Genomic DNA, 24346 nt, shown 5'->3' with positions numbered 1-24346 from the left:
CCCTTCTGTTTTTCTCGCTTTCTTTGTTCATAGCTGTACAAAGCCGAACAAACTTCTCTGAGAGAAATTTCGTCATTTCCATGGAGTAGAGTAGTTTCAAGGTGCTCGTACTCATCAGGAAGTGACGCCAACAACATTAAGGCCAAGTCACCATCATCATAAGTTGTATCCATATTTTGCAAATCTGTGACCAACTTATTGAAACTGGTGATATGTTCATTCATCGTGGTACCAGGAACATAGGTGAAGTGAAACAGTCTCTTCTTCATGTACAATTTATTTTGACTATTTTTCTTCAAAAATTTATCCTCCAGTGCTTTCCATAATTTACTTGCAGAAGTTTCCTTTGTGTATGGATATTTCTGCTCTCTAGCAAGGTAGGATCGAATGGTACCGCAAGCAACACGGTTGATAATTCTCCAATCTTCTTCTCCAATAACATCTGGTTTCTTTTCTTCAATGGCCAGATCTAGCCCTTGTTGAAAAAGGACATCTAGAACCTCGCCTTGCCACATCCCAAAATGTCCGGACCCGTCAAATATTTCTACCGCAAATTTCGCATTTGACACAATTCTTGTCATAAGCGAAGATGCCAATGATGACGTATTGTTGACACTTGATGTAGATTCTTCTTGTTTATTGTCTCCCATCTTTGACACAAATATTATTTAATAGCTGACGACACAAATCAAGATTATTTCCTTTCTGGTGTGGAAGATCAGACTAAGCTGCAACCACAGAGCATACTCAGACAGAACCTTGACTCAGTTACCAAGATAAATCTTTTCTGATGTGGAAGATCAGACTATGCTGCAACCACAGAGCATACTTAGACAGTACCTTGGCTCTGATACCAATTGTTGCGGAAGCCAAATGTATATAGTGTGAATAAGTCACAACTACTATACCAAAAATTATGACAGCCACCAAATAATAAATAAGACAATAAAACAACAATAAAGGAAACACCAGAATTTACGAGGTTCGGCTAATTTTGCCTACTCCTCGGACACAACCAATATTTTATTCCACTCCAAAAATACAAGTGAAATAATACTAAAGAGAGAAGATACAAATGCCTTAAACAGATGAGAAGGCAAATGAGAGGTGTGTTTAAATCCTAAACATTAAGCCTTCTTTTATAGGGGGAAAACCCCTCCAACTATTCATTTCCCACCGACGTGGGACAAAGATTTCTGCCAACTACTTTAACACCCGTAACTTGTATGGTAGATCAACAAGTGTGTAGAGTGGGTTTGAGGGAAAGGAGCACATGAATTTATTGTGGAGGAGTCTGCTCCTTCATAAGCTTAGCTGGGTTCTTGATAATATACTCTTCAATTTTTTGGATTGGCACTGTAAACTTTGTTGTTTTTACTTGTAGAGACGATGAAACACTGACACTTCTGTTATAACAGAAATAGTACACTTTCTTGAACTTTTCCTTGTCTCCTCCAATTGTTTGTTTTATTCCGAAGCAAAAAAATTTCTATACTAACACATAAATATGGTCCATCCTTCCTACTACCCGCCAATGGTGGAGGCACACCTAGGGGTGTACAAAGGAAACCGAAAAACCGCACCAAACCGATAATTCGAGTCAAACCGAGAAAAAAAATCCGATTATGGCTTGGTTTGATTTGGTTTGGTGTTAGGAAAAAAAACCGATCATAATTGGTTTGATTTGGTTTTAACTAAAAAAAGCCAAACCGAATCCAAACCAACCCGACATTACATGTAAACAAGTTTTAAAATATTTTATACATAAAAATAATTATTGTAATGTAAATTATAAATATTTTTTAACCTTTTTCATAGTTCTCTCTTTTAATGTATTATTTTAAGCTTTGATTTAGAACTTTTGGATGGTCAAATATGTTTTATAGCCCATAAAAGTTAGTGACTCAAATAAATCTCAACGCAAAATCAAATCGATAAAAATGTTAACAAAAAAAATTCAATTCAATACTAGGAATGATAATAGTATTGGATATTTATTTTCTTAGTTTTCCTTTTTTTTGGCAATGAATTTTCTTAGTTTTTCATTACTTTAGATAGTGAAAATACATAACTTACTTTTAATATTATTTAGTTATGTATTTAATACTTAGTACTTATTAGTCGTACTTATTTTAACATGATTTAGTACTTTTAGATTATATTTATTTTTATTATGGCTTATTAATTAGAAATATTTATTTTATGCGATTTGTTGACTATTCCAGTATAATCATGACTCATCTCACATTATTTTGTATTATTTTATTGGGTAACATCTTATCTAGTTTTATACTACTAGGACCTAAGAAATATTAGAGCACAAATTATAAATTTATGCCATGAAGATTTTGTCGAAAAATCCGAGAAAATCGAAAAACTCGAGAAAAATCGAGATTGAAAAACCCGACTTTTGTTGGTTTGGTTTGATTTGGTTTATAGATTTAAAAATCCGAGACAATTGGTTTGATTTGGTAATTGAAAACTCGAACCAACCTGATCCATGTACACCCCTAGGCACACCAATGATTTTGGCTCATGTGTTCGTGTATATGTATTTTTTTTATAACTATGGTGTCCTGTCCGATACAGTTTGCACACACAGTTAACTACTTCTATAAGGTACCTGTTATCGCCTACCAGCACAAGTACACGGGTAATTCTGTCCACCGACGCTTGAACAGTGCGTCTAGATGCATTTATACTTCTAATTATGTACCAACAGTCACACAAAAGTTTTACGCACCATGGTGCTGCTATATCTACTAGAGGCAGACCTATAGTAATCAGAAAATTACACCAAATGACTTTGAAAATGGATAGTTTTGATTTTTTTGACCCCCGCTTGCCTATGGACAAACCTTTAAGAACAAAAGTCAAAAGTTTTACCCGTGGGACAAGCGAGGGGCAACACTTGTTAAACTTGAAGTTCTACCCATATGGGGCAAGCGGGGTCAAAAAATCAAGAGTGGCACCGAAGTGTCATATTTGTTCAAATCACCCTACAGCAATAGGGATAGGTTTACTTGAGCCAATATTTTCAGTTTATAAGAAAATGACTTCACTTTTAGCAATTTCAGAATTTCACAAGAATATACACCTTTAGATGTACAGGAAAAACTAAAGGGAGAAGCGGCTTGACTTGAGGTCTGTAAAAGGGATTCTGATTGAAGCTACAGTTCATGTTTCATTTCTTGTAAGTTATCACTTGAAGGATCAAGATATAATCAATAGATCAATGAAATTTATCGATAAGTTTAGATGGCTTACCCTGTGAAAAAACACAGCATCACAGTAATATTGAACATATTGATGTGGAAAAAAGACATATTGTCAGTTTTTGATCAACCTCTGCAAAGCACAATTAAGATGCAGCAACAATTTAAAGATTTCAGAGAGCTGGATCTCCCATTGCAGCTCGCCAAGAATGAAAACAGGCAGAGTGCTACTATGTACATACAGATTAGCTATTTTATCTAAGGAAAATCTTCTTCTTCGTATTCACACGATTAGCCACATCCCTTTTATTATCAGCATTCACCTGCATTAGTAACATTGTAAAGAAAGTTAATCCTTTTGCACAATTGCTTCTCCCACTGAATTACTATAGGTGTACGGACTATCTGACACCCCATAAATAACAATTGGAAAAAACCCTATCAAAATGAGATGCAAGAGTGACAAATCTAATTATTCCTCAAAACAACCATACAGCTTATTATCCAAGGGCCTCGATAACTAATAAGTATATGCTTTAAAATAAATGTGCTAACTGGTCCAGCTGGATGGGCTTGGTCCAGCCCTGCACTTGGCTCAATTCAAAATGGGCCAGGCCGTGCAAATTTTAAGGGGATAAGCCCGGCAAAGACCACGACCCCTAACGGTAAACAGGACTTGTAAAGGGCTGGGATAGGTCAGGCTATTTTCTTTTTCAAAAAAGAACATTTCCTATATTTTCTTTTATCTTTGGAATTTCTACTTTATTCTTTTAGGAAATATCTCGGTTAAAAGTGGACTTTCCCTAATTCCTAGCTGGTCTGGACCGGGCCGGTCATGGTCCAGGTCACTTCACTGGTTGAAAAACCTAGGACCAACCTTGGCTCAGTAACTGGGCCGGGACCGTACAGGCTCAGTTTTTTCTTATTGGTCACTCTGGGCTTTGTTTTATCAAGCTGGTTAGTCCGATTTCATGGGGCATCTCAGGTCTACTTTAATAGTTGTTAGGACTGTTGCTTTAAAAGTTGTTAGGACTGTTGCACTCCATGAAATAAGGCCACAAACTACTGACTATGATAAATGAATACTCTAAATTCTGCAATCTGTCTCCAGAATGAGCTTCACCACATCAATTTGCATATACTAATTTAATCTATAGAGATACCTTTTTTTTCTTTTTACAATTGAACAGAAAAACTAACAATAATAGTAGCTTAGAGCACAAAGGTTACCATCAAATCACTAGACTTTGCTTTCTCACTGCTTCGTTTATTCTCCTTCGTGTAACTTGTGAATTCTGTACAACACCTTTGGTTGCCGTAGATGCTTGACTTCTGGGTCATACCCATTCTCCCAGCCACATTCACCTTACTGGTGCCAACAGTCCTAATGCACTGGCTACCTCCAATTCTAGCAGTAGCCTTCGAGACCACAATTGAGGATACATGATCATTGGCTCTTCGAGAAATAAGAGGTTTTCTTTGTACATTATGTTGATGTACCTATAACATAACACAAAAATTGGATAAATCAATTAGTTTGTCATTCGTTGAAAGCGACATGAAACGTTATGAAATAATGCATCACGAACATCGAACAGACTAAAGCCTGAGAGCAGCTCAATTTATCTAAAATGTTTGCCCTGGCTCAAATGCTCAACAATTTAAAGATGGTCAAAAACTACGGAAACCCTTCTCAATCTCCAAACCTATCAGTAAAACAAAAGGCAAAAAGCATACAAATTTTATTCAATAGCCTACCTAATCATAACCTTTTACTGAAAATGAAAAGGGGAAGCCTGCCATATAAGCTTTTCAAACAACTTTTCCAGTCTCTCACCTTTTCTTTAGCACCTTCATTCCTAATGGACGAAGAAACAGATCTTCCAGTAACCAATTTAATGTTAGAAGTTTTATCAGGAGGTTGAACAGGAACCTTGGACATCTTTGTCTTCTTAATTTCTCCAATTGGAGCTCGAGCCATCTTACTTGCATTTCTACTATCTGGGATTTTCTCTTTATTTTTTCTCTCATTTAGATTCTCCCTTTCCTTGTAGGGGTTTGAAGAAGATCCTACACTCGACATACTTGAAGAAGATTTCTGACCTTCTGACTGCCTAAAATTGTTTGCCTCCATTCTTGATGCTTGTCTTGTAACACAACTTTTCCCCAGACTTACTCTTAGATCTGACAAGAACCCGCTAGTTCGACCAAGTACTTGATCAGACACTTTGAGAGACTTCTTTAAACTGTTAATGCCCAATGATTTTTGGTAATGTTGTTCACCGTTCTCCGATGTAATGCAGCTTCTTGGCAGGCTTTCGTATCTCGTGACAGCCAAAGAGTTCGAGCTAATTTTTTCATTGCCAGAACTAAGATCTGGTGGCTGACAAGAAGAACCTGAGTCTGAAGCAGCAGAGTTTGTTAATTTTTTGGAGCTTGCCCTCTGTTTAACTACTTTACAAGCTTCTGACTCTGCAGCTGAAGATTTAGAGCTTAATTGTTTAACTGGATGTTTCTTATCCAAGGTAAGCCAATGATTTCCTTGTCCCAATTGTCTGTTTCGGAAATCTTTGCCTCTTGATCTTGAAACCGAAGGTGGAAGCTTAGGAGAACATGACCCCTGCAACCCGAGCTCCAGGTTTATGGAACCCTCTCCAGCATGAGAAAATGCAGATTTCAACATTTTAGAAGAAGCCTGGTGAAACCTAAATATTCATTCAACGTAAGGATACCACGTCGATATAGTGAAACTGCTTAAGTAAGAGAGAAGATGCTTACGGATGGCTTATGTGGAACCAATCATCGTCCCTGCAACAAAAAGATGAATATGCTGGATCAAGAAACTAATTTCTCAAGCAACCAACATGAATTTGAGAACCTAACAACTTGTGTAGATGCTTACTTTTCTTGATAGGCAGACTTATATTCTAAAGTAAGGTCCACCCACATAGGGGCCTCAATTTGATCCTGCAAAAATCAGCATCAGTAGAACATCAACCATAAACACAAAATTATAATGTAGGCCATGTAGACCACTCTAACAGTTCAATTTTATGGACACATTATAATTACAGGTAACAGAAAAGGAAAAGGCAATGGCAAAAGACTTGATCAACTACGCCTCAATTCCAAATAAGTTGACTGCTATATGAATCTTATGTATCCATTTTGTTCTATTCAGGCCATCTCACTCCAAAAAAAAAAATTATTTCTCTCCTTTTATCCTGATAACCGAGAAATCTGCTACTTCCAACTTTGAAACTCGGTGGATTAAAGCACCCCCCCCCCCAAAACCCAAACATGGTTCACCAGTTAGGAATAATTTGTCTTTCTTTTATAACTAAGGAACACTGTTGCACTTGTATGGATATTTAAAATGAATAGTGAGTACTGCAGGCAAAAGCAGAGTAAAATACACTCAAATAAGAAGAGGTGCTACGAACATAAACCTCATGAGTCACCTCAGCCCCAGCTATGAGCTGTAACACATAATCATATGCAAGAAGGAAGTATGCCTAAATGGACAGGTATACTAAAGAAGGGGAATCACTTGCTTCGACCATAAAAACAGAAACCAAAACCAGGGGCGGATGTAGAGGGGAAGGTATGGATTCATTTGGACCAGTAGCTTTGACTCGGGCACTATATATATGTTAAAAAATTCACTAAATAAGTACAAATAATTCATTTTGAGTCCAGTAAATCAAATGAATTATGCTATAATTCGAACTCGACCCATGAAGTTCAAGTTTTAGATCCGCCTCTGACCAAAACCATATTGATTCGTAAGCTTCTGTAGATAAGGGATGCAAGATCAAGATTGCAAACAAACAAAGAAACCCAAATGAGGCTAAAAGATATTGGATTAACACGAGTACCAATGAGAGATGCCAAAGAATTTCCATTCTTTTTTTCTACACAAATCCACAGAAAAAACCACGTGAAACTCACAATATCCACCATTAAACATACATTTTATTAACATTTACAACTATACCTCAACCCAAAACTACGCAAAATGTTCTTAGGAAAACTCATGCTTCGCTAACATGTATTTTTTTTTTTTTTGATGAAGTAATAATAGATTTCATTGCTGGCATTAAGAAGATGCATAATAATACAAAAGTTATGGAAGCAAAAAAAACTTTGTTAGCTCAATTACAAAAAGACTATTCTAGTACCAGGGAGCTAACGAAGTTCAAAAAGTTGTCAGGAGAATCTAAGGGGGAAAGGTAATGCCAACTACAAAGATACAATAGACATCTAGCCTTGAGGGAATGATTTGAAGTTGATAAACCTTCAAAACATCTGTTGTTCCTTTCTGACCATAAACACCAAAAAATACTCGCAGGAATCATCTTCCAGATTTGCCTGATGGCCAAATCTGGAAGCATAAATTGTCTTTGCTAACCATTTCTTCGCTAACATGTATTTCAATTGTCTTTATAAACACAGTAACATGATGGGAGCATAAATTCCTTAAAAAGAGTAATTACACTACCAAAGCCACTACTTCATTATTACAACAACAACAACAACAACAACAACAACAACAACATTACCATTTTTAGAATAAAAGAATAGTTCAAATAGTAGGATGAGGTGCTCTGGGTAAACATAAGTAGTTTAACTGAAATTTTTTATCTAAAAATACTTATAAACTTGATATCTTAAAGTAAATTAATCTTTAAATGGTTTTACTCAAATTTAGGCAAATTGACTAATCAAAAGCTAGATTTTACGATTAAATCTAAATGGAGTCAGCATTACAAACCAAGCTACTATAATAATTCAATGTCCTAAGCACCAATCCAACAGTATATTCCATAGATACTAAAATCCAAGGGTGTAGCCTAGTGATCAATGATGTGAGTTGAGAATCATGAGGTCTCGGGTTCAAATCCCAGCCAACCAAGGAAAAATACTACTAGGTGATTTCTTCCCATCTGTCAAAGCCTTGGTGGATAGAGTTACTCGGTACTTGTGCTGGTGAGAGGTAGCAGCAGCCCTGTGGAATTAGTCGAGGTGCGGGTAAGCTTGCCCCGATACCACATTTATAAGAATATAATAATAATTCCGTTAGAGAGATATATGAGTAATGACTATTATAAATTGGCTGGTGTAAGAATAACAAAAACACATCTATCGAAATTCCATCGTATCAAATGCAGAAGAATTCATACAGTTCACAGACATTCAGATCCATATTAACAAAGCACAACTTCTTACAGGACTTTTAACAATTTTTTGATGAAAAATTAGGAGGTCCCAATTACAACTGCCACCTCAACAAAACTAGTTGGCTCAATTACACACACACACACACACACTTAGAAAATATAAAACAATTAAATATACATTTTCAAGGTAGTAATAGAAATTACCAGAAAAGCCCAGTGATCGAACTGTTCGCTGCATTTTTTGTTCTTAGGGAAACTTTCAACGTCATCGGTTCCGCCATTTTCAGCAGGAAGCTTGTTTACCCGTTTTTTGATAACCATTTCTTGAGTTCACCGGACTTCAGAATCGGAATTTGTGATTCCGGCAAAAGTAAATTGATTTTGTCAGTGCGTTTTGGCGTTTTTTAGGTTGAAGGGATTTAAAAGCGCAAATGGCTCGAGGTCATCTGAAATTGAAAATGTTCTAATATTGCAATACGGTCCTCGAATTTTCCAGTTATTATTTACGCTCGGTTATTTATAAAATAAAACAGCGTCACCAAGCCAAAGCGGGGATAGCTCAGTTGGGAGAGCGTCAGACTGAAGATCTGAAGGTCGCGTGTTCGATCCACGCTCACCGCATTCTCCTTTTTTTTTTTTTTTATGGTTTTATCTTTTTGGAAAGGAAAAAGAAAGAACTTTTCATTTTATTCTTAATGAGAAACTTTTATAACCACATAAATTGAAAGCCCCTAGACCACAAGTTTCAAAAGTTTTCTTTTTGGTTAAACTCCGTGCCAAGACAAGTTGCGTCATATAAATTGAAATTAAGGGAGTATATGCTTTTCAATTTTATTAGTACTCATTTTTCTTTTACTATGTTTATTTTGTTATCTATACTTTTTTTTTCAGTATTTTCATCATTGTTTTTTTACTCTTGTATTTTTCAGACCTGATTTGAAATTTTTTTTTTCTCTTCAGCCAAGGGTCTATTAGAAAAAGCATATCTACCTCACACAAGGTAGAAAGGTAAGGTCTGCATACAACACACCTTCACCAGACCCCACTTGTGGGTCACGCTCACACTAGGTATGTTGTTGGAATATATGGTTTCTGTCTCCAAAAAAAATAAAAAGGAAAGGAAAAGGGAAAAGTAACTGCAATCTCAACAATGGAGTCTCTACTTTGCTGTAACTGCAAAAAAGGAAAGGAAAAGTAGCAACAACATTCAATCTTGAATGGCAGTTTATCTTATCAAAATCAAATAAAGTCCAGAAGCTGTTGTTTGTCATATGAAACTTTTGCTACTTTAAGTCCACCAACTCTAAGTATGAAAGCTCCACAATGGTTTGTGACAAAGCTAGAATTTTGACATGAATTTTTTCATTTTGTTGAATGGAGAAAGCCATTTTGGATACAACAACAAAAAACAAAAAACCTAGTGTAATCCCACAAGCGTGGTCTGAGACAAGTGTGGTCTGAAAACAAGCGTGGTCAGAGACAAGTGTGGTCTGAAAAGGGTAGCATGTACGCAGTATATATATAGGTAATTCCACTTATAACGAAATTCTAAAAAAACAGCTAAAATTAATCAGTCCAGAAATGTATATCTAATAAGCAAAACGCAAACATATTTTGCCACTCATTAAGTTGTACAAAATTAGTAATCATTTTTCTGCAGTTGCAACTGATCTATCACAACTGCTGCAACACTCAGCATAAAAATCTATGGACTAGGAAATCTCTAGTCCGTTTTCGAACTAATTCCAACATATATGTATGTTCAGAACCTAACATAGTCTACAACAAGCTATTCACAAACAGATGGATCAGAGTGGATCCTTTCGGAGCACACTACTTTCCCCAGTCTCGACTAATTCTGCTACACTAAGACACTCATAATTGCGGAAATTACTTTCAACTATACATTTTCACACACAAAATAAGAAGAATTATGTAAAGTTACTATCTTTTGCTCTTCTTTCCCCACCAATTTCTACGAGTTTTCTCTGCTTCTGAATAACCAAACTTGTGTACCTTTGCCTTTGTCTCCTTTAACCGGGCCTTGTAATCTTTCTTCCATTCCTCAAACCTATGTCTCAGTCTTCGAAAATCTTCTGCAGGATTAGTCGAATGTAACTGTTCTGACTTCAACTGAGCAATCGCCATGGCTTCATCATCAAAATTTTGTCTCCGTAGTTCAAACTCCCTGTTAAGGTAATTGACTACACATAAACCGCCATTATTCTCTCTAATACCTCCAAAATCTACACCGTTGCTAGCAAATTCAATAGGAGTGCTGCCCCCAGGAGTGTGAGTGCCCATAGTTGTTGTGTCTTCAGAATCATAACCGCAAGGAGATTGGGAACCTTCACGTTTTCCAGGGTGACCGGCTGGATTGTCAACACCGAGACTCTTCTTGGCAGCAGCCAGACTTGCCTGCGTAGCGAAGCATTTGATATATAAGATAGTCGGCAATTTAAACATTCATGTATCTAGAAGAGCATAAACCTTAACTCCTTTTCTGAAAGCAAAATAAATAATGTCAACCACGTAGACATCCATGGTAGAAAAAACAATTCTTCCTACATTGATAAAGATTTATTTTTCTTTACTCTAACAATTGCTTCTCCCGTGGGAAAAGAAAATATGCTTGTTCAATGCGCTAGAAGCGTAATGACTACATGCACATTAATTGCATCAAAATAACTTTCAAAAGGATTTTATCAGTCTCATTCCGCAGTTTCATCTCACAAACTGTTTCTTCAAATGGAAAGAAATGCAACAACAAAAAACTCTGCTACATGAATAGAATTATACTACATTATCACATGGATTTGGAGATATTACAAACCTGCAAAGACACCATTTGCTTTTGCCACATCTCCTCCATCGACCTCATCCTGACCTCATAATCTGACCATCGGGCCTCCAATTGGTTTACTTGCTCCTTTAGGGCAGCATTTTCCTTGTCCTTCTCGTCAAGGGATGCCTCAGCCACCATAACGCGCCTTTCGAGGTCTTCTACAACAGAAGGTAAAATTTCTGCAGGCAAGTCCTGCTGAGACAAAAAGATTTAAGCTTAGTACAGAATCAACCTTGCTTTCAGCAGTCAAAGTGACAGCCATGGGCAATTAGAACAGAGAAAAGAGAAAGTGGATTATAAGGTAGAGAAAAGGGGTTTTGGGCTCCATTAAATACTCTTGACCTACTGTCCTTATTCTTTCCTTTTGGGCTGCTAATTGATTGTTTTTCTTTGTGCTGCAGATTGGGCAATAGGATTAACATCTAAACCAAAAAAAAAGGCCTTCCTATCCATTGAAAAAGACTCATATTTTCTCACTTCTTTACCTTCTAATTAAAGAATCAAACTCTTAGCAATTTCAAGACTAAGCATTTCATCATCTAGAGAAAGGAGACAATATGAAACATTTTCTCATTCCTCATATCAGAAAAGTAGCAGAACACCTTTAATTGGATTTGCTTGTCAAAAAAGGGGGGAAAAGATACCTAAAACTGGCTTCACGCAACAGGCCACCAAATTCTTAAAGATATTAATCCTGAAGCAGACACTACAATTCTGAACGAAGAAAAAAGACAAATTACAATAGTATTTATGAAAAAGCTTTTAGAAGAAAGATAAATCATTCCATGCTAGGGTCCCTCTAGATAACAGAAGCTGACGGAAGAGAGCTTGCATATGAAGATATCCATCATTCTCTATCAAATACGGTACCTTCACCTCCGACGTCTTTCTGCCTTGTTTTTCTCTGTCTTGGTTTAACTTTTTCAAACTTTGCAGCTGATTAAGATGCCTCTGAGCCAACCAGCAACGAATTGCTGCAATAAAAGAAAAGCAAGGCATATAAACCCATATTTCATTTCATAATCATAGACGCCAAAGAAAAAACTTTACCTGATTGTATCTGCACAACAGCCACCAGCTGCTTGTCGTTTTCTTTGTTAGCAGCCTTTCGTTTTGACTCCAGAGATGCATTATACTGCCTTCTAGCAATTTCACCACGAACGACTACAAGAAAATATTTTGACATCATACCTCCAAGAATAATAACCTTGGCTTAAAAGTTCCACAATATTTCATGCCGTTAATAACTTTAAGAACTTTCAGCAGTGTGACATATTTCCACTAAAAAAAGAAAGGAAAGAAAGGAAGAAAGAACTGAGAGAAAAGAGCTTGGATATGGAATCCCTGGTTGCTCAAGAACTTTAAGTAATATACTAACTACTTAAAACAAACAAAATCATATACAAAGAAAACTGGCTTGAGAAAATTCTGTTCATGAATAGCTTCTTCGAAGGTTCATCAACATTCTCAAAATTAAAACTGCTGCAAAACATTTTGCCTTACATGACTGGAGTATGATGACTCCTCCTTCGAGCTCATGGAAGTGACGACGAGCACAATGACCACTGTAGCACTTTGGTACCTCAAGAGTGCCCTGCAAAACTTGTTTTCTCACATCCTCCAGTGCAGCAATCTACAAGTCACCAAGAAAGAAGTTCAGAAATTCGATACACCAGGAAATCGATTCTTTAATAACGTGCACAACCATTGCCTCACTAGAAGTCCAAATTAGCCATACTTATCGTAGGAAAATTATTAGCATATTTATCTTCATTTTTCATTAGATTACTATAACGGGACTGATTGCAGAAATATTTGAAGTCAAATATGCTTCTTAAATCGGAAATTCTCTTCATGATGTAACCAAATTTTAAGAAACATAACATTTTTATTGGCTTAATTCTATAGTAGTAATAATTAAATACGTTACAAGGTATCTGCTTCAATGAGTAATGGCAATCCAAATTATTTTTCGTAATGAAAGAAAAAATAGGTACACTTAAGAAACTACGATAAAGCAACAAACTTACCTGTCCTGCTCGGAAATATAACTTTGTATACCCAACTTGGTACATTTCGGGAAGGATATCAAATTGCCGCAGAATGGCAACTGACATGCTTAAGGGATCTTTGGATTCATGAACTTGCGGAAGAAGGACGCCATACCTAAATAAACACATTTGTATAAGTTATAAAGCATCCAAAAGGGAAACTCAGCAGCAAAGAAAGGAGCACATAATTCACCTTTTAGAGAATTCTTGATGTGTCATCCTAGTAGGATACCCAGATCTAGAGATCCTAACAATGTCAAGAAGACCAGAGCACCTGAGCTGCTCAAAGACAAGATCATTATTGTACATGCCAGGAACCTGCTTACTGTTCGGTTTTATGCAACAAACAAAGTGTGGCGCAGTACTTTCCAACTGCTGCATCAATTTGAACAATAGGTCCTGCAAGATTTTGATAAAGGCAACATTAGGTATTTCTTATAGCATCAGAATACAAATTGTTATTTTGTCAAAAGAAATTTATAAAAAAATTTACCAGCACATCTAGTTTTATAAGGAATTAAGAAAATGACATACTACCTTAAATTTAGTAGCAACTGTTTGCTTCTGAAAATCTGCAGACTGATTAGCAAAAGAAGAAGCAAACGACTTGGGCAAGTGTTCACTGCTTGACGAGAGTAGCTGAATAATGTCAGAGTGCACCGTGTCTCTATTCTTCTCCAAGAAGCCACTTGTGTCATAGATGACCTAAAAAGATAAAATTAAAACTTTATGATGGTCAAAACAGAACTATTAAAGCGAGTAATGAATATTAGATATACTTGAAGAAGCTTATTGATCTTTATTAATTGAAACATTAACTATTGTCCATGAGCAAATTCTAATGTATCAGATCCCAAACCTTAATTGCCTCACAAGAGTCTCAGTTCAAGGAAATCGCCACTTCACATCTAAAGAGACATCATATGGCACAGGTTTGACACCAAAAGGGATACATTTCGAAAAGAAACTGACCTCTCCAGCATAATGGCGAATGCCAAATTCTTCTCTATCTCCTTTATAGCAAGGGTTAGCTTTCAGGTGCTGCTTAAGCTTATTGGTAAAGGTCAAGTCAGTCGCTTTATGAAAATTTGACTCTTCATCCAATAAAGATATCAGCCCGATGGATTTCTGCAAAAGGCATCATTGGAATCCATAGATCAAGAGATGATATATCATTACACTGTGTACTGGATAATTTGCATTTTCAACTTCACTGCCGAGAAGTATTTCTACAATATGAACATATGGTGGGTGTCTGCGTGTGCATGTGAGTATGAGTGTGTTTGTAAATGATGTCCATCAAAATTGTGATAATTCGAATGAGGTAGTGTCTCTTCTTATCCAAATCGACAATTGAATATGAGAAAGAGAAAGAATACTGCAAGGGAAAATAAAACAAGATTATGTCTGTATTATGCTGAAGTGTTAAAAGTGTAATCCAAAGTGATGAAATTTTGCAGACTATGGGGTCGTTTGGTAGGGTGTATAAGAATAGTGCGGAATAAGGTGTATTAGTAATGCATGGATTAGTAATGCATGGGTTAGTAACGCAAGCATTAGTTATGCAGATAATATTTCTTATCTACTGTTTGGTGTGATGTATTAAAATTATAATGGATTGTACAATTTTTAAGAAAAATAGTTGTATACAAAAATGCCCTCCATATTCTCTAGCTTTAAGGGACTTTAAGGATAATTTTGTCTTTAACCATACTAATGCATGCATTAATAGCCTTGGTATTACTAATGCCATAGTTTTCTATGCATTACTTATGCATAGGATAATACCAAGTAAGATGTATAACTAATACAAGTATTAGTTATTAACTAATACAAGTATTAGTTATTAACTAATACAAGTATTAGTTATACACATGTTGAAAAAATATACCAAACAAGGTATTAGTAATGCATAGAGCTAATGCTTGCATTATTTTTTCTAATACCTCCTACCAAACGACCCCAATGAGTATTCCTGAATGCAAAATGAGTGGAAGAAAAGAACCAAAAGGCACAAATACCTTCTCAAAAAGATCCAAGCACTCTTGGTTGTCTTGAAAATCTACTTTTGTCCAATCAATTCCATCCAATTCATATTCCTGAATTAAAGTACATCAGTTTTGGCGTCAGTATTCAACATAAGCTGTAATAAATATCTACAGAAGTCTGAATAAAGCTCGGTATCCACAAATACAAAGAGAAAAGTGTCTGATAATGATCTTTATTTCATCTGCACAACTTCAACAACACTTGCAGACAGCAACAGAGGTTCTAAAATATCTGCTCAGACTTTCTCACGAAAAGTTCTCACAAAAAGTTCACTCATTTTTTGACAAGGAAAAAGCTTAACTCATACTATAGCTAACTGATGCACAGTCAGCAAAAAGCATTGTTATTTGTTTTCCTATCTAAGTTTAAGGAACTGAGTAGCTGAAAGGAATGAAGAAATAAGAACCATAACCCAAAAAAAGGGCATGAAGAAATAAGAAGTCAGTAACTACAAAACATGCTAACGTTCTTACTTCTTGCTCAAGTTTAAACAGATGTCGGTCGAAATGCTGCTGGAGCCTCTCATTTGCGTAGTTTATGCAAAGTTGTTCAAAGCTATTTTTCTGAAAAGGAGGAACGGCAAGTGAGACAACAGATATACTTTTATGCGGTACAATAGCAACAACATCTTGAAAATCAATTTACCTCAAATGATTCGAAGCCATAAATATCTACGATATTTATGGTTCTAGCAGTCTTTTCTTTACTCATTGCAAGAGATTTATTAATTTTATCCACTATCCAGTCAAAAAGGTTTGCATAGATGAACTTCGCCAATGCATCTCTTGTATCAATTGCCTGAACCAAAGTTAAAATCATTTTTTTATGGTTCTTAAGAGAAAAGGTAGGAGTGCCGTATTCATAATACGCAAAAGTAACACACTTATTGCATATTACGGCAAATGTGAGGATGAAAATGTCGAAGAGAGAATCTGTAGGAGAACTATATAACCAAGTAACCTACCTGCTGCATGGTTAAACTCTTGACAACCTTATCCTTGCCAGGTTGCATTCTCCTGGTTGATAAAGCTAGCATGAGGTCATTGGCACTACAGCCCAACAAGCTAGCAGCATTTATAACGGCTGCAATATTAGAGATGGTGAAATATCAAACAGGTTAGCTTTAGCGCCGCAAGATAATCATAGTTATAACGAACATATAACACTGTATCAGGAAACTCGCAAAATTGGGAATAATTCAAAATCTTCGCGTACAAATAGAAAAAGATGATTAGAAAAGATTACATTGCAGTTAAAAAACAAGTGCTGGAAATAGTAGCAAAACTGACAATGACAAAACATGACACACTGTCTCCTACTCAAAGGAGAAACAACATTGTAATATTTGACCAGACAAAGAAATTTCAGATAGGGTACAGGGCAAAGCAGTCAACAAAAAGTTGATTGTGCACAAACTAAACATGTTATCTACACTCTTTCATCCTCCTCACAGTAATTTATGAATACTGAACATCTCCGTGTTTGTGAATCTTCTTTTCTTTTGTGTGCTAAACAAAATAACCATTGATCATCCTTTTTAGAGCATAGCATGGGGATGGTTCCAAATTGAGCATCGTAACGGAAAAATTACTTGAATAAAAGTGAAGAAGGGGAGTAAGATAAGGGGATATGCAATGGGACAAAGGAAATACATATTCTTCTATTCTAGTATCACAGTAATAGATACAACAGGTGATACGAATCTATTTTCAGTAATAGTAAAAGGAAAGACATGATTATCCCACAATTATTTGTTTTTAAGTCCCCGTAAATTTTCATTAAGCTTAATTCAAATCTATGTTCCATGTCGCTCAAATTAGTTGTTTTATATAATGGAATGTGAGAAATACTTGGTTTAAGGTATTGGATCGATGGGAATATGTTTGGTGGGTGATTGTAATGAAATGAAAATGAATACTGAAATATCTATGTTTTGATATATCGATCATGTTTAAACCCAAAAGGGGTCGTGCTAGTGGAAATGACAATATATCATGCTTAAGCCCACACCATATTTGTACAAATATTCATAAGATACATGATGAGGCCAAAAGCGTTGTATTGAAATGTTATATATTGAAGCCGTATGAGCCGCATTATGATAAAGCATGGCCCTCTGGGTGAATAATGAGAAAGTATGGCCCCTAAGAGGCAGATTATGAGAAAGTATGGCCCCCGCGCGTGAGGTATAAGAAGTATTGACTCTTGGGAGCAAAGTATGATTTGTTAAAAGATCTGTGGGAATAAGTTGTCTCTCAAATAAGATTTCCAAACTATTATCCCACATTTAAAGAATGTTTAATGTATGATGATTTATGGAACCTGTGAGCATAGTTTGATTGTGTAAATGGCCATCAGACAAATGATATGATTTCAAGGAATATCTTTAAATGTTTAAGCCAATGCATATGATTTGAAATCCCACGATTGCATATGAAGAGTTAAATGATCTTTCACATGTATATGATTTCAATTAATGATGTATTTATGAAACTATGTTTTGGCTACATAATGCATGTTCTCTGAAGGACTTGTCCCACCTTTTGGAGGGAAGTCTGCAAGACTTACCGAGAATTTTTATACGCACTCCTTTCACTATCTTGCATATACAAACGCGCATCCCACAGTTACGAGCTAGGTGCTCCACTCATGAATCTGGTGGTGGCATATGAGCTTTCTATTCTTTTTGCATAACCGGCGGTCCCGAAGATATATTGCACTCCTTTACACATTTTTAGAAATTCCATGATGACAGTGGTATATGTATTTTGTGATATGTGAATGATGTAGTCCCTTGTCGGAACGTATTATATATGTGATTGGGTTATGGATTCACATTTTGAGGATTATCTATGCATGGTTATATGTCTATGAGTGTTGGTCTGGGCAAGCAAGTGCCCTTACGCATGTGTTGATGATTAAGAGGTACTAGAGTTTATGGGTTCGCTCAACAGGAGTAGGATCCACGAGTGCCAATCACGGCCCTCCGATTTTAGGTCGTCACGTTGTTTTCCTTTACCAGATTACTTTTGTAATATAGAACCGAATGTGATGAAATTGTAAGTACTAAATGGTTAAATGGTTCTTTCGCAATGGAATATTTTACTTAGTGCTACTATATTGGGATGATTAACAAGGAATACTATTAATAACCAAGAATTATTCATCTTTCCGGATTACCAATTATTAAATAGTCAACCATACTCTTCGTTTAAAAATAAATAAAGAGTCAAATACAGTTGCTTCTGACAGCACCTATCGCCAACTTTAATCCTGGAACCAGTCTACTTTATACGTTAATTGTTCAGTAACTGTATCCGTTCTCATTGCAGTCCGACTCCTGGTGTGAACGAGTTTGAAGAACTGTATGACCTCATGAAACTCCAGAACTTTCATAAATTAAGAAGTCTAGGCCACATTTGACTACTAAGAATTGCATCAGAGATCAATAATGACACAAGTATAAGCATAGAAATCAAATATTAAAACAAGAGGAGCAAAATTAGCAAAACTGTGTTTCACAAATATAGCTCACCTTCATTTTGTGCAACTTCAACATTGTTTTCACTGCCAATTGCTTGGAATGTTATGTTTCCCAGCCATAGCACTACAGCAACCATCTGAAAAGCATGCTCTTGGTCTCTTTCGGAAATCCCCATGGTGTTTAGGGCTTTCTGAAAAGGAAGTGCATGAAAGGAATTAATAACAAATAGATCCACCATTACTTTGAATCGAAAGAAAAATAAAATCTAAATTAACCGTAAATTTGATCCCTTTAGCTCACCACAAGCATGTGAAACTTCTTAGCGTCATCAACATCATGGATCACCAAGTAATCACTCTGGTTGAGAAAGTTGTAGTCTGATGCACCTTTCAGCTTTAGTTTATCTGACAAAAGAATAGCATAAATGTTCTGAATGTGAAAGTGCAAAATCTTCCAAGGACTTCTTTACTAACACCCACCTCCTCTCTCAAACAAAGAGAAACAAAAACAAAAATCATGCAGAATTGTAGAGTATTCAATCACACATCTAGCCAAGAAACAGTAGTTCCGCTTCTAAAATATTAGAAACTATACTTCCTCTAGTTTATTGTTCAAATTCCAAATTTTCCAGCTCAAACTTCCACGCACCAAGTATATAACACATTATAGCATCTAGGCAAAGCAACCACAGACTCGTGATTGCAAGCTCATACATATCTATAATTACAATGTCACAAATTCAGACAAAAGATCACCATCATCAACTAATGTTTTCTGAATAAGAAAAGCACTTTATAAAAAAATTATAGCTCTTATGCTACCTTTAGAATCATAGTAATTTCAGTTCTAAGAAAAGATACAAGGAGAAACATCTCACAGGTTGTAAAATGCAGCAGTAACAATAGAAGCTGGTTCATTGGCTTGAAAATGTTAACAAAGGTGCATAGTGAAATTACTGAATAATCATATCCTACTGAGACAATTAAAACCTAGAGCGAATGACAGCTCTGAAGCCCAAACAGCTAAAATAAGTAACAAAAAGATATTACAATAAAAGGTTCAAAATCCAAATACAAACCTCTCAAAGCAGATGGAGCCCCAGCACATAGCTGGTAAAAGATATGGTAAGACCTCTCGCCATGAGCCAGTTGAACCACTCTTGACTGCCAAAATAAGACGTGTTTCAAAAAATTTAGACTCTGATGAACAGATACATATTTAACAAGACAATCCAACGAAGAACACAGAGAAGAAATATGCCCACCTTTTCGAGAAGAACTGCTCATTATTTTAGCATCAAGATATTAGACATGCATAAAGATGTGTAAAAGTCAGTAATGAGACCAAAACAGTATTACAAGAAATTGATACCAAAACAATGCTAACAAGACAATTACAACAAGTTGTATTTTCTAAGGAGATTCAACTTAGTAAACATCCTTACATGTTTGTACATTAGCACCACAAATTCCTCCCTCTGCACTAAAACAAATTTCAATCAACTTTCCCTGCAACCCATCAAGACAACTGTCAGTTCAAGTGCAAAAAAGGGGCATAAACCATAAAAAATCTACTCCACCCCCCCCCCCCAACCCCCCCATAAAAAGGGGCAGAAAAGATGGAAGCAAGTGTAGAGACTGACAAATCGAGTGGAGTTGTTATTCCAAGGAGTTTTGGCATTCCCAAAAGCCTCCAATATGCAACTTGTCTGCAGAACCTCGCTTTCTATCCGATTGTTTCCTCCACTAATCATAGCCAAGTATTCAATCGCATACTTTGCTGTTTCCGTCTTCCCAGATCCACTTTCCCCACTACATGATATGAAGAGAAGCTAGTCACTTAGAAATACAAGCATAGGCTTATCGTAAATTTGATCATTACAGCCAAGACATGCAATTACAAAACCAGTTCAGAAAACCACATTTTTACTGTCATCAGATTATACAAAATCGAACAAGGAGACACTTCAACCAACCTTATGATGATGGATTGATTTATTTCATCTGCAAGAAACACAGCAAAAGCAAAAAAAAAAAATAAGGAGACAGCACTCATCTAAAGTTTTCAGAGACCAGGAATGAACTTTGGTATTATAAAGACCTTCCATCATTTGACTGTAGGCAGCGTCGGCAACAGAATAAATGTGAGGATCATCCAACAGTTTCTGCCTGTAAGCTGTAATATGTTCGTTTCCATACAATTGGATCTCTTTGAAGGGATTGACTGCTATTAGAACAGGGCCCGCCTTAGTCTGTAAGCATAGAGGAAACAGAAAACATTAAGACAAAGGCATGAAGTTTTACATCTAATGAAACAATGAGTCGTCCTAAGAGTACGCACATATATTCTGTCCTGATGATATCTATGTTCGAGGTTGTGAACAACTGATGGCTCATTGAGATAACAAAGTTGTATGAGATTATCAACACCCTGAAGAATATCTGGATTTGCAGGTAAAAGCTCTCCAATGGGCACAGCCACAACCTATAGGATGACAAAGTCCAATTACATACACATCCTTTTAATTCAACTGTTTTAAGCTTCACTGTTCATCATAGTGAATAGCCAGAACAAGTGAACTCACACTGCCATCAGAAAGCAATACTGAAGCTTTGTCTCCAGAAGTTGATTGTATCTGTCCTGCTTCCCATTGTCTATTTTTCAGATGGCACCAGACACAAAGCTTCTGAAACATACAACTTCAAAGTTGAGTGTGCGGAACCAAACATAACTCATTAATTACAAGCAAAATCCGTCTCGAAGCTATAACTGAATAGGTAAAATCAGTGAAATCTCCCAGCCAAAAAAGAAAAACCAAACACACTCTGACAAAACAATAGGAGTTCAAAGTAGAACATGCACGAATTTTGCTTGCCTACTCACCATTTAGTAAGTAACATCAACTTTTTAAACATGCACCAAAGATTTATGAGTAAACTGCAGTAAGCTCAAGAGACAAAAGACACGAAAGATATTTCAAAAGACATTCGCGAACCTAAGCAGATGTACTGTGCATTATAGAACCAAATAAGATATTACTCTTACCAAACCTTAGATTTAGAATTATCTTAAATCCCAAACGCCCAAACTAGTTGAGGTTAGCTATATGAATCATCTCTATTAACACTGGTCTGTGAACTACACATCTTATACGAGCTCACATTGTTAGTTCCAAACCCAGATAAGGGAGGAGGGTTATTGTAGGTTGACGGCATTCATAAAAGCTAGTCAATCAATGACACGAGCAACTCCCCATGCCAAAAGATTATTTCAAACTCTACGGATTGTCCCACTACCCATTATCAGAAACCACGACAAGCCATGAATTTCACTAAGGGTGTTCAAGAATTATTCTATATCTACAAAAAGTAATCTCTGACCTATATACTAATTTTCTATATACATAGTATAATTTTCTGTCTAAGGGAGTTTGACTAACCACCCTTCAGTTTGTGTGGCTCCGCCACTGCACCATTCCAACAAAGCAACAAAGAAGCGGTCATAAGTATATAAAACTGAACATAACACACAATTTTTTACAGTAATTTCCTTTTTTACCTTCTCAATAAAATAACTGATGTTGTCATTCCACTCATCCTCGCGAAACTTTGGGAGTGAATAATGAACCCTGTTATTATTATCAAGCAGCTTTGCACCATCTTTTTCCCAAAATCTCTGTCTATATTCCTTTTCTACCGAAAATGAATTAACATAAGGTGACTCACTAAACTCCATTATCATCTCTTTACCCTTTTTGGCCCCAAACATATTTCCTCTTTTCCCTTTAACCTCTTCTTTCTTCCCATTCTCCAACTCAACAACACCGCGATTTCCCGTGGTATTATTGGGCAATGTTCTCTTAGGAGAAGGTGGCCTAGTTCTAGAAGCTGATTTGGGTCGGGTCGGTAATGCCGGTGGTATATCTTTGGGTTTCTCATTCTCGTCCCTTTGCTTGAGTGATTCCAGCATTTCTTCCAGAGAACTGCGTGTTCTCGACGGTGCCGAAACGGACAACATTGCATCTGGTTTCCAAAAAAGGAAAATAGAAACTTCCTTCTTTTAGAAAAAAAATTTCGGTTGTAAAATGTAGTTTCATTCAAATCCAAAAACCCTGATTCAGATTCAGAATTTCAAATACATGTTCGAGATTTTCCTATGTTGAGGGGTTCTCTCGAACATGAACATCAAATTTTAACCTGAAAATTCCAAATAAAAAATATGCATAAACCTCGGTTTCCTCGAATATATCTTCGATTTCTGTTAAGCCCAAATGGAATTATGAGCTGATAATTTTTGCTTGTTTTTTCTTCCCTAAAGTGAAATGAAATTATGGAAATAGAAGTTTCTGAAAGCTTTCTTGCTAAGCTAAATCAAGAACAAGGTAACAGACCAATGGTTGCAGATTTTTCACAAATTACGAGGTTGACAAATGCTAAGGTTAAAGAGATTGTTGAGAGGAAGAAAAATGGCGAAGAAGAATAAAGAGAAGGCTAAAATTGTTTATTCAAATGTGTGTGCCTGTTATGTGTTGTACGTTGTTTATTGTTTAACAAACAAAAAAAACCACTGCCATTTTGAGTGAGATATTATTTTGGTAGTTGCTTTGAGGAAAATTTGAATTTTTTCCTAGGATGGTCCTTAGCCGAGGATCCAGCGGAAACAATTTCTCTAGTCACATAAAGTAAGGATAATATTTGTGCATATAGTATTCTTTCCGAACCTCACTCGTGAAATGTGATTAGATATTTTTTTTATTGTTGCAGCTCGGGGTATGAGATATCGAGTTTTGCTTTTGATCTCTTTCTGAGTTTCTAGTTCGTTATCGTCTACTATTGATCTTACATTCACGTAGCGTTTAGGGAAGAGTCACATTCCAAGGGACATATAATGTAGGCAGTTTACCCTACCGATTTCACCCTCGAATCTTTGACCTATAGGTCACACAAATATAATTTTATTATTGTTCCAAGACTCTGCTTCAAAATAATAGTTTTCCCGTGTAATATTTCAAGTAGGGCTACCCATACTTTGATAAAATACCGAACTAACATACCGAAATTAAAAATTCTAAAATTTCGATATTGGTATTTTGTTATTGGATACGATATTCAATTTTTAAATAGTGGTTATGGTATGATTTTGAAGTTTAAATCATACATATAAAAAATTAAACAATTTGGAATAGTTCAAGAAAAAATTTGGATATGTCTTTTTAAAATAATACAATGATTTGGTAGACAAGACAGACAATGGCAATAATAAAACATTGAGGAACATTGAGGAACCTTGAAGGAAAGGGAAAGGATAAAATAAAAGAAAATGGGGGCATGTCCTAAATTTGGTCCTTTTTTGTTGTCCTGTTGTCTTTGTCAGGTGATCAAGAGGCTTCTGTTTCAAACTTTTCGGGACGGTTTGGTATATGGGATAAAGATAATAATTACAAAATAAAATTTAAGATTGTATTATTTCATGTTTAATTATATGTATCAATTAATTTCTGAATAAATTTTATACTAAAATGT

At 36.0% G+C, this 24346-nt stretch overlaps 2 protein-coding genes and 1 non-coding gene across 7 annotated transcripts; 1 reads left to right on the top strand and 2 right to left on the bottom strand.

The window, feature by feature from the left end:
* Nucleotides 1–3158: 3158 nt before the first annotated feature.
* Nucleotides 3159–8816, bottom strand: LOC104239583 (uncharacterized). Its single transcript, XM_009794250.2, has 6 exons — nt 8600–8816; nt 6118–6182; nt 5994–6023; nt 5053–5920; nt 4446–4715; nt 3159–3538 (listed from the first exon to the last, which is right to left on the bottom strand). Exons 1-6 carry the CDS (start codon nt 8714–8716, stop codon nt 3470–3472), a joined length of 1419 nt encoding a protein of 472 aa, XP_009792552.1. The 5' UTR covers nt 8717–8816; the 3' UTR covers nt 3159–3469.
* Nucleotides 8817–8943: 127 nt separating this feature from the next.
* Nucleotides 8944–9016, top strand: TRNAF-GAA (transfer RNA phenylalanine (anticodon GAA)). Its single transcript has one exon. It is a non-coding gene; the product is annotated as a tRNA-Phe (tRNA).
* Nucleotides 9017–10024: 1008 nt separating this feature from the next.
* On the bottom strand, nt 10025–23346 carry LOC104239582 (myosin-2-like). 5 transcript variants are annotated; one of them, XM_009794246.2, is made up of 25 exons: nt 23053–23346; nt 22383–22846; nt 21409–21510; nt 21165–21308; nt 20925–21075; nt 20800–20827; nt 20467–20635; nt 20269–20332; nt 20089–20102; nt 19903–19987; nt 19125–19228; nt 18876–19014; nt 16305–16423; nt 15986–16138; nt 15814–15903; nt 15313–15390; nt 14264–14419; nt 13829–13996; nt 13485–13690; nt 13271–13406; nt 12744–12873; nt 12291–12404; nt 12111–12214; nt 11229–11435; nt 10025–10813 (listed from the first exon to the last, which is right to left on the bottom strand). In XM_009794246.2, exons 2-25 carry the CDS (start codon nt 22839–22841, stop codon nt 10340–10342), a joined length of 3594 nt encoding a protein of 1197 aa, XP_009792548.1. In that variant the 5' UTR covers nt 22842–22846; nt 23053–23346; the 3' UTR covers nt 10025–10339. The 5 variants fall into 5 exon arrangements, with proteins under 5 accessions (XP_009792548.1, XP_009792547.1, XP_009792549.1 ...); XM_009794245.2 differs by having other exon boundaries at nt 22383–23346; XM_009794247.2 differs by having other exon boundaries at nt 11229–11432; nt 22383–23346.
* Nucleotides 23347–24346: the final 1000 nt, after the last annotated feature.

Source organism: Nicotiana sylvestris, chromosome 8 (assembly GCF_000393655.2).
Source record: "Nicotiana sylvestris chromosome 8, ASM39365v2, whole genome shotgun sequence".
Lineage (NCBI taxonomy): Eukaryota > Viridiplantae > Streptophyta > Magnoliopsida > Solanales > Solanaceae > Nicotiana > Nicotiana sylvestris.
The sequence above is the reverse complement of the archived record's forward strand: the minus strand, read 5'-3'. Positions and strand labels throughout refer to the sequence as shown.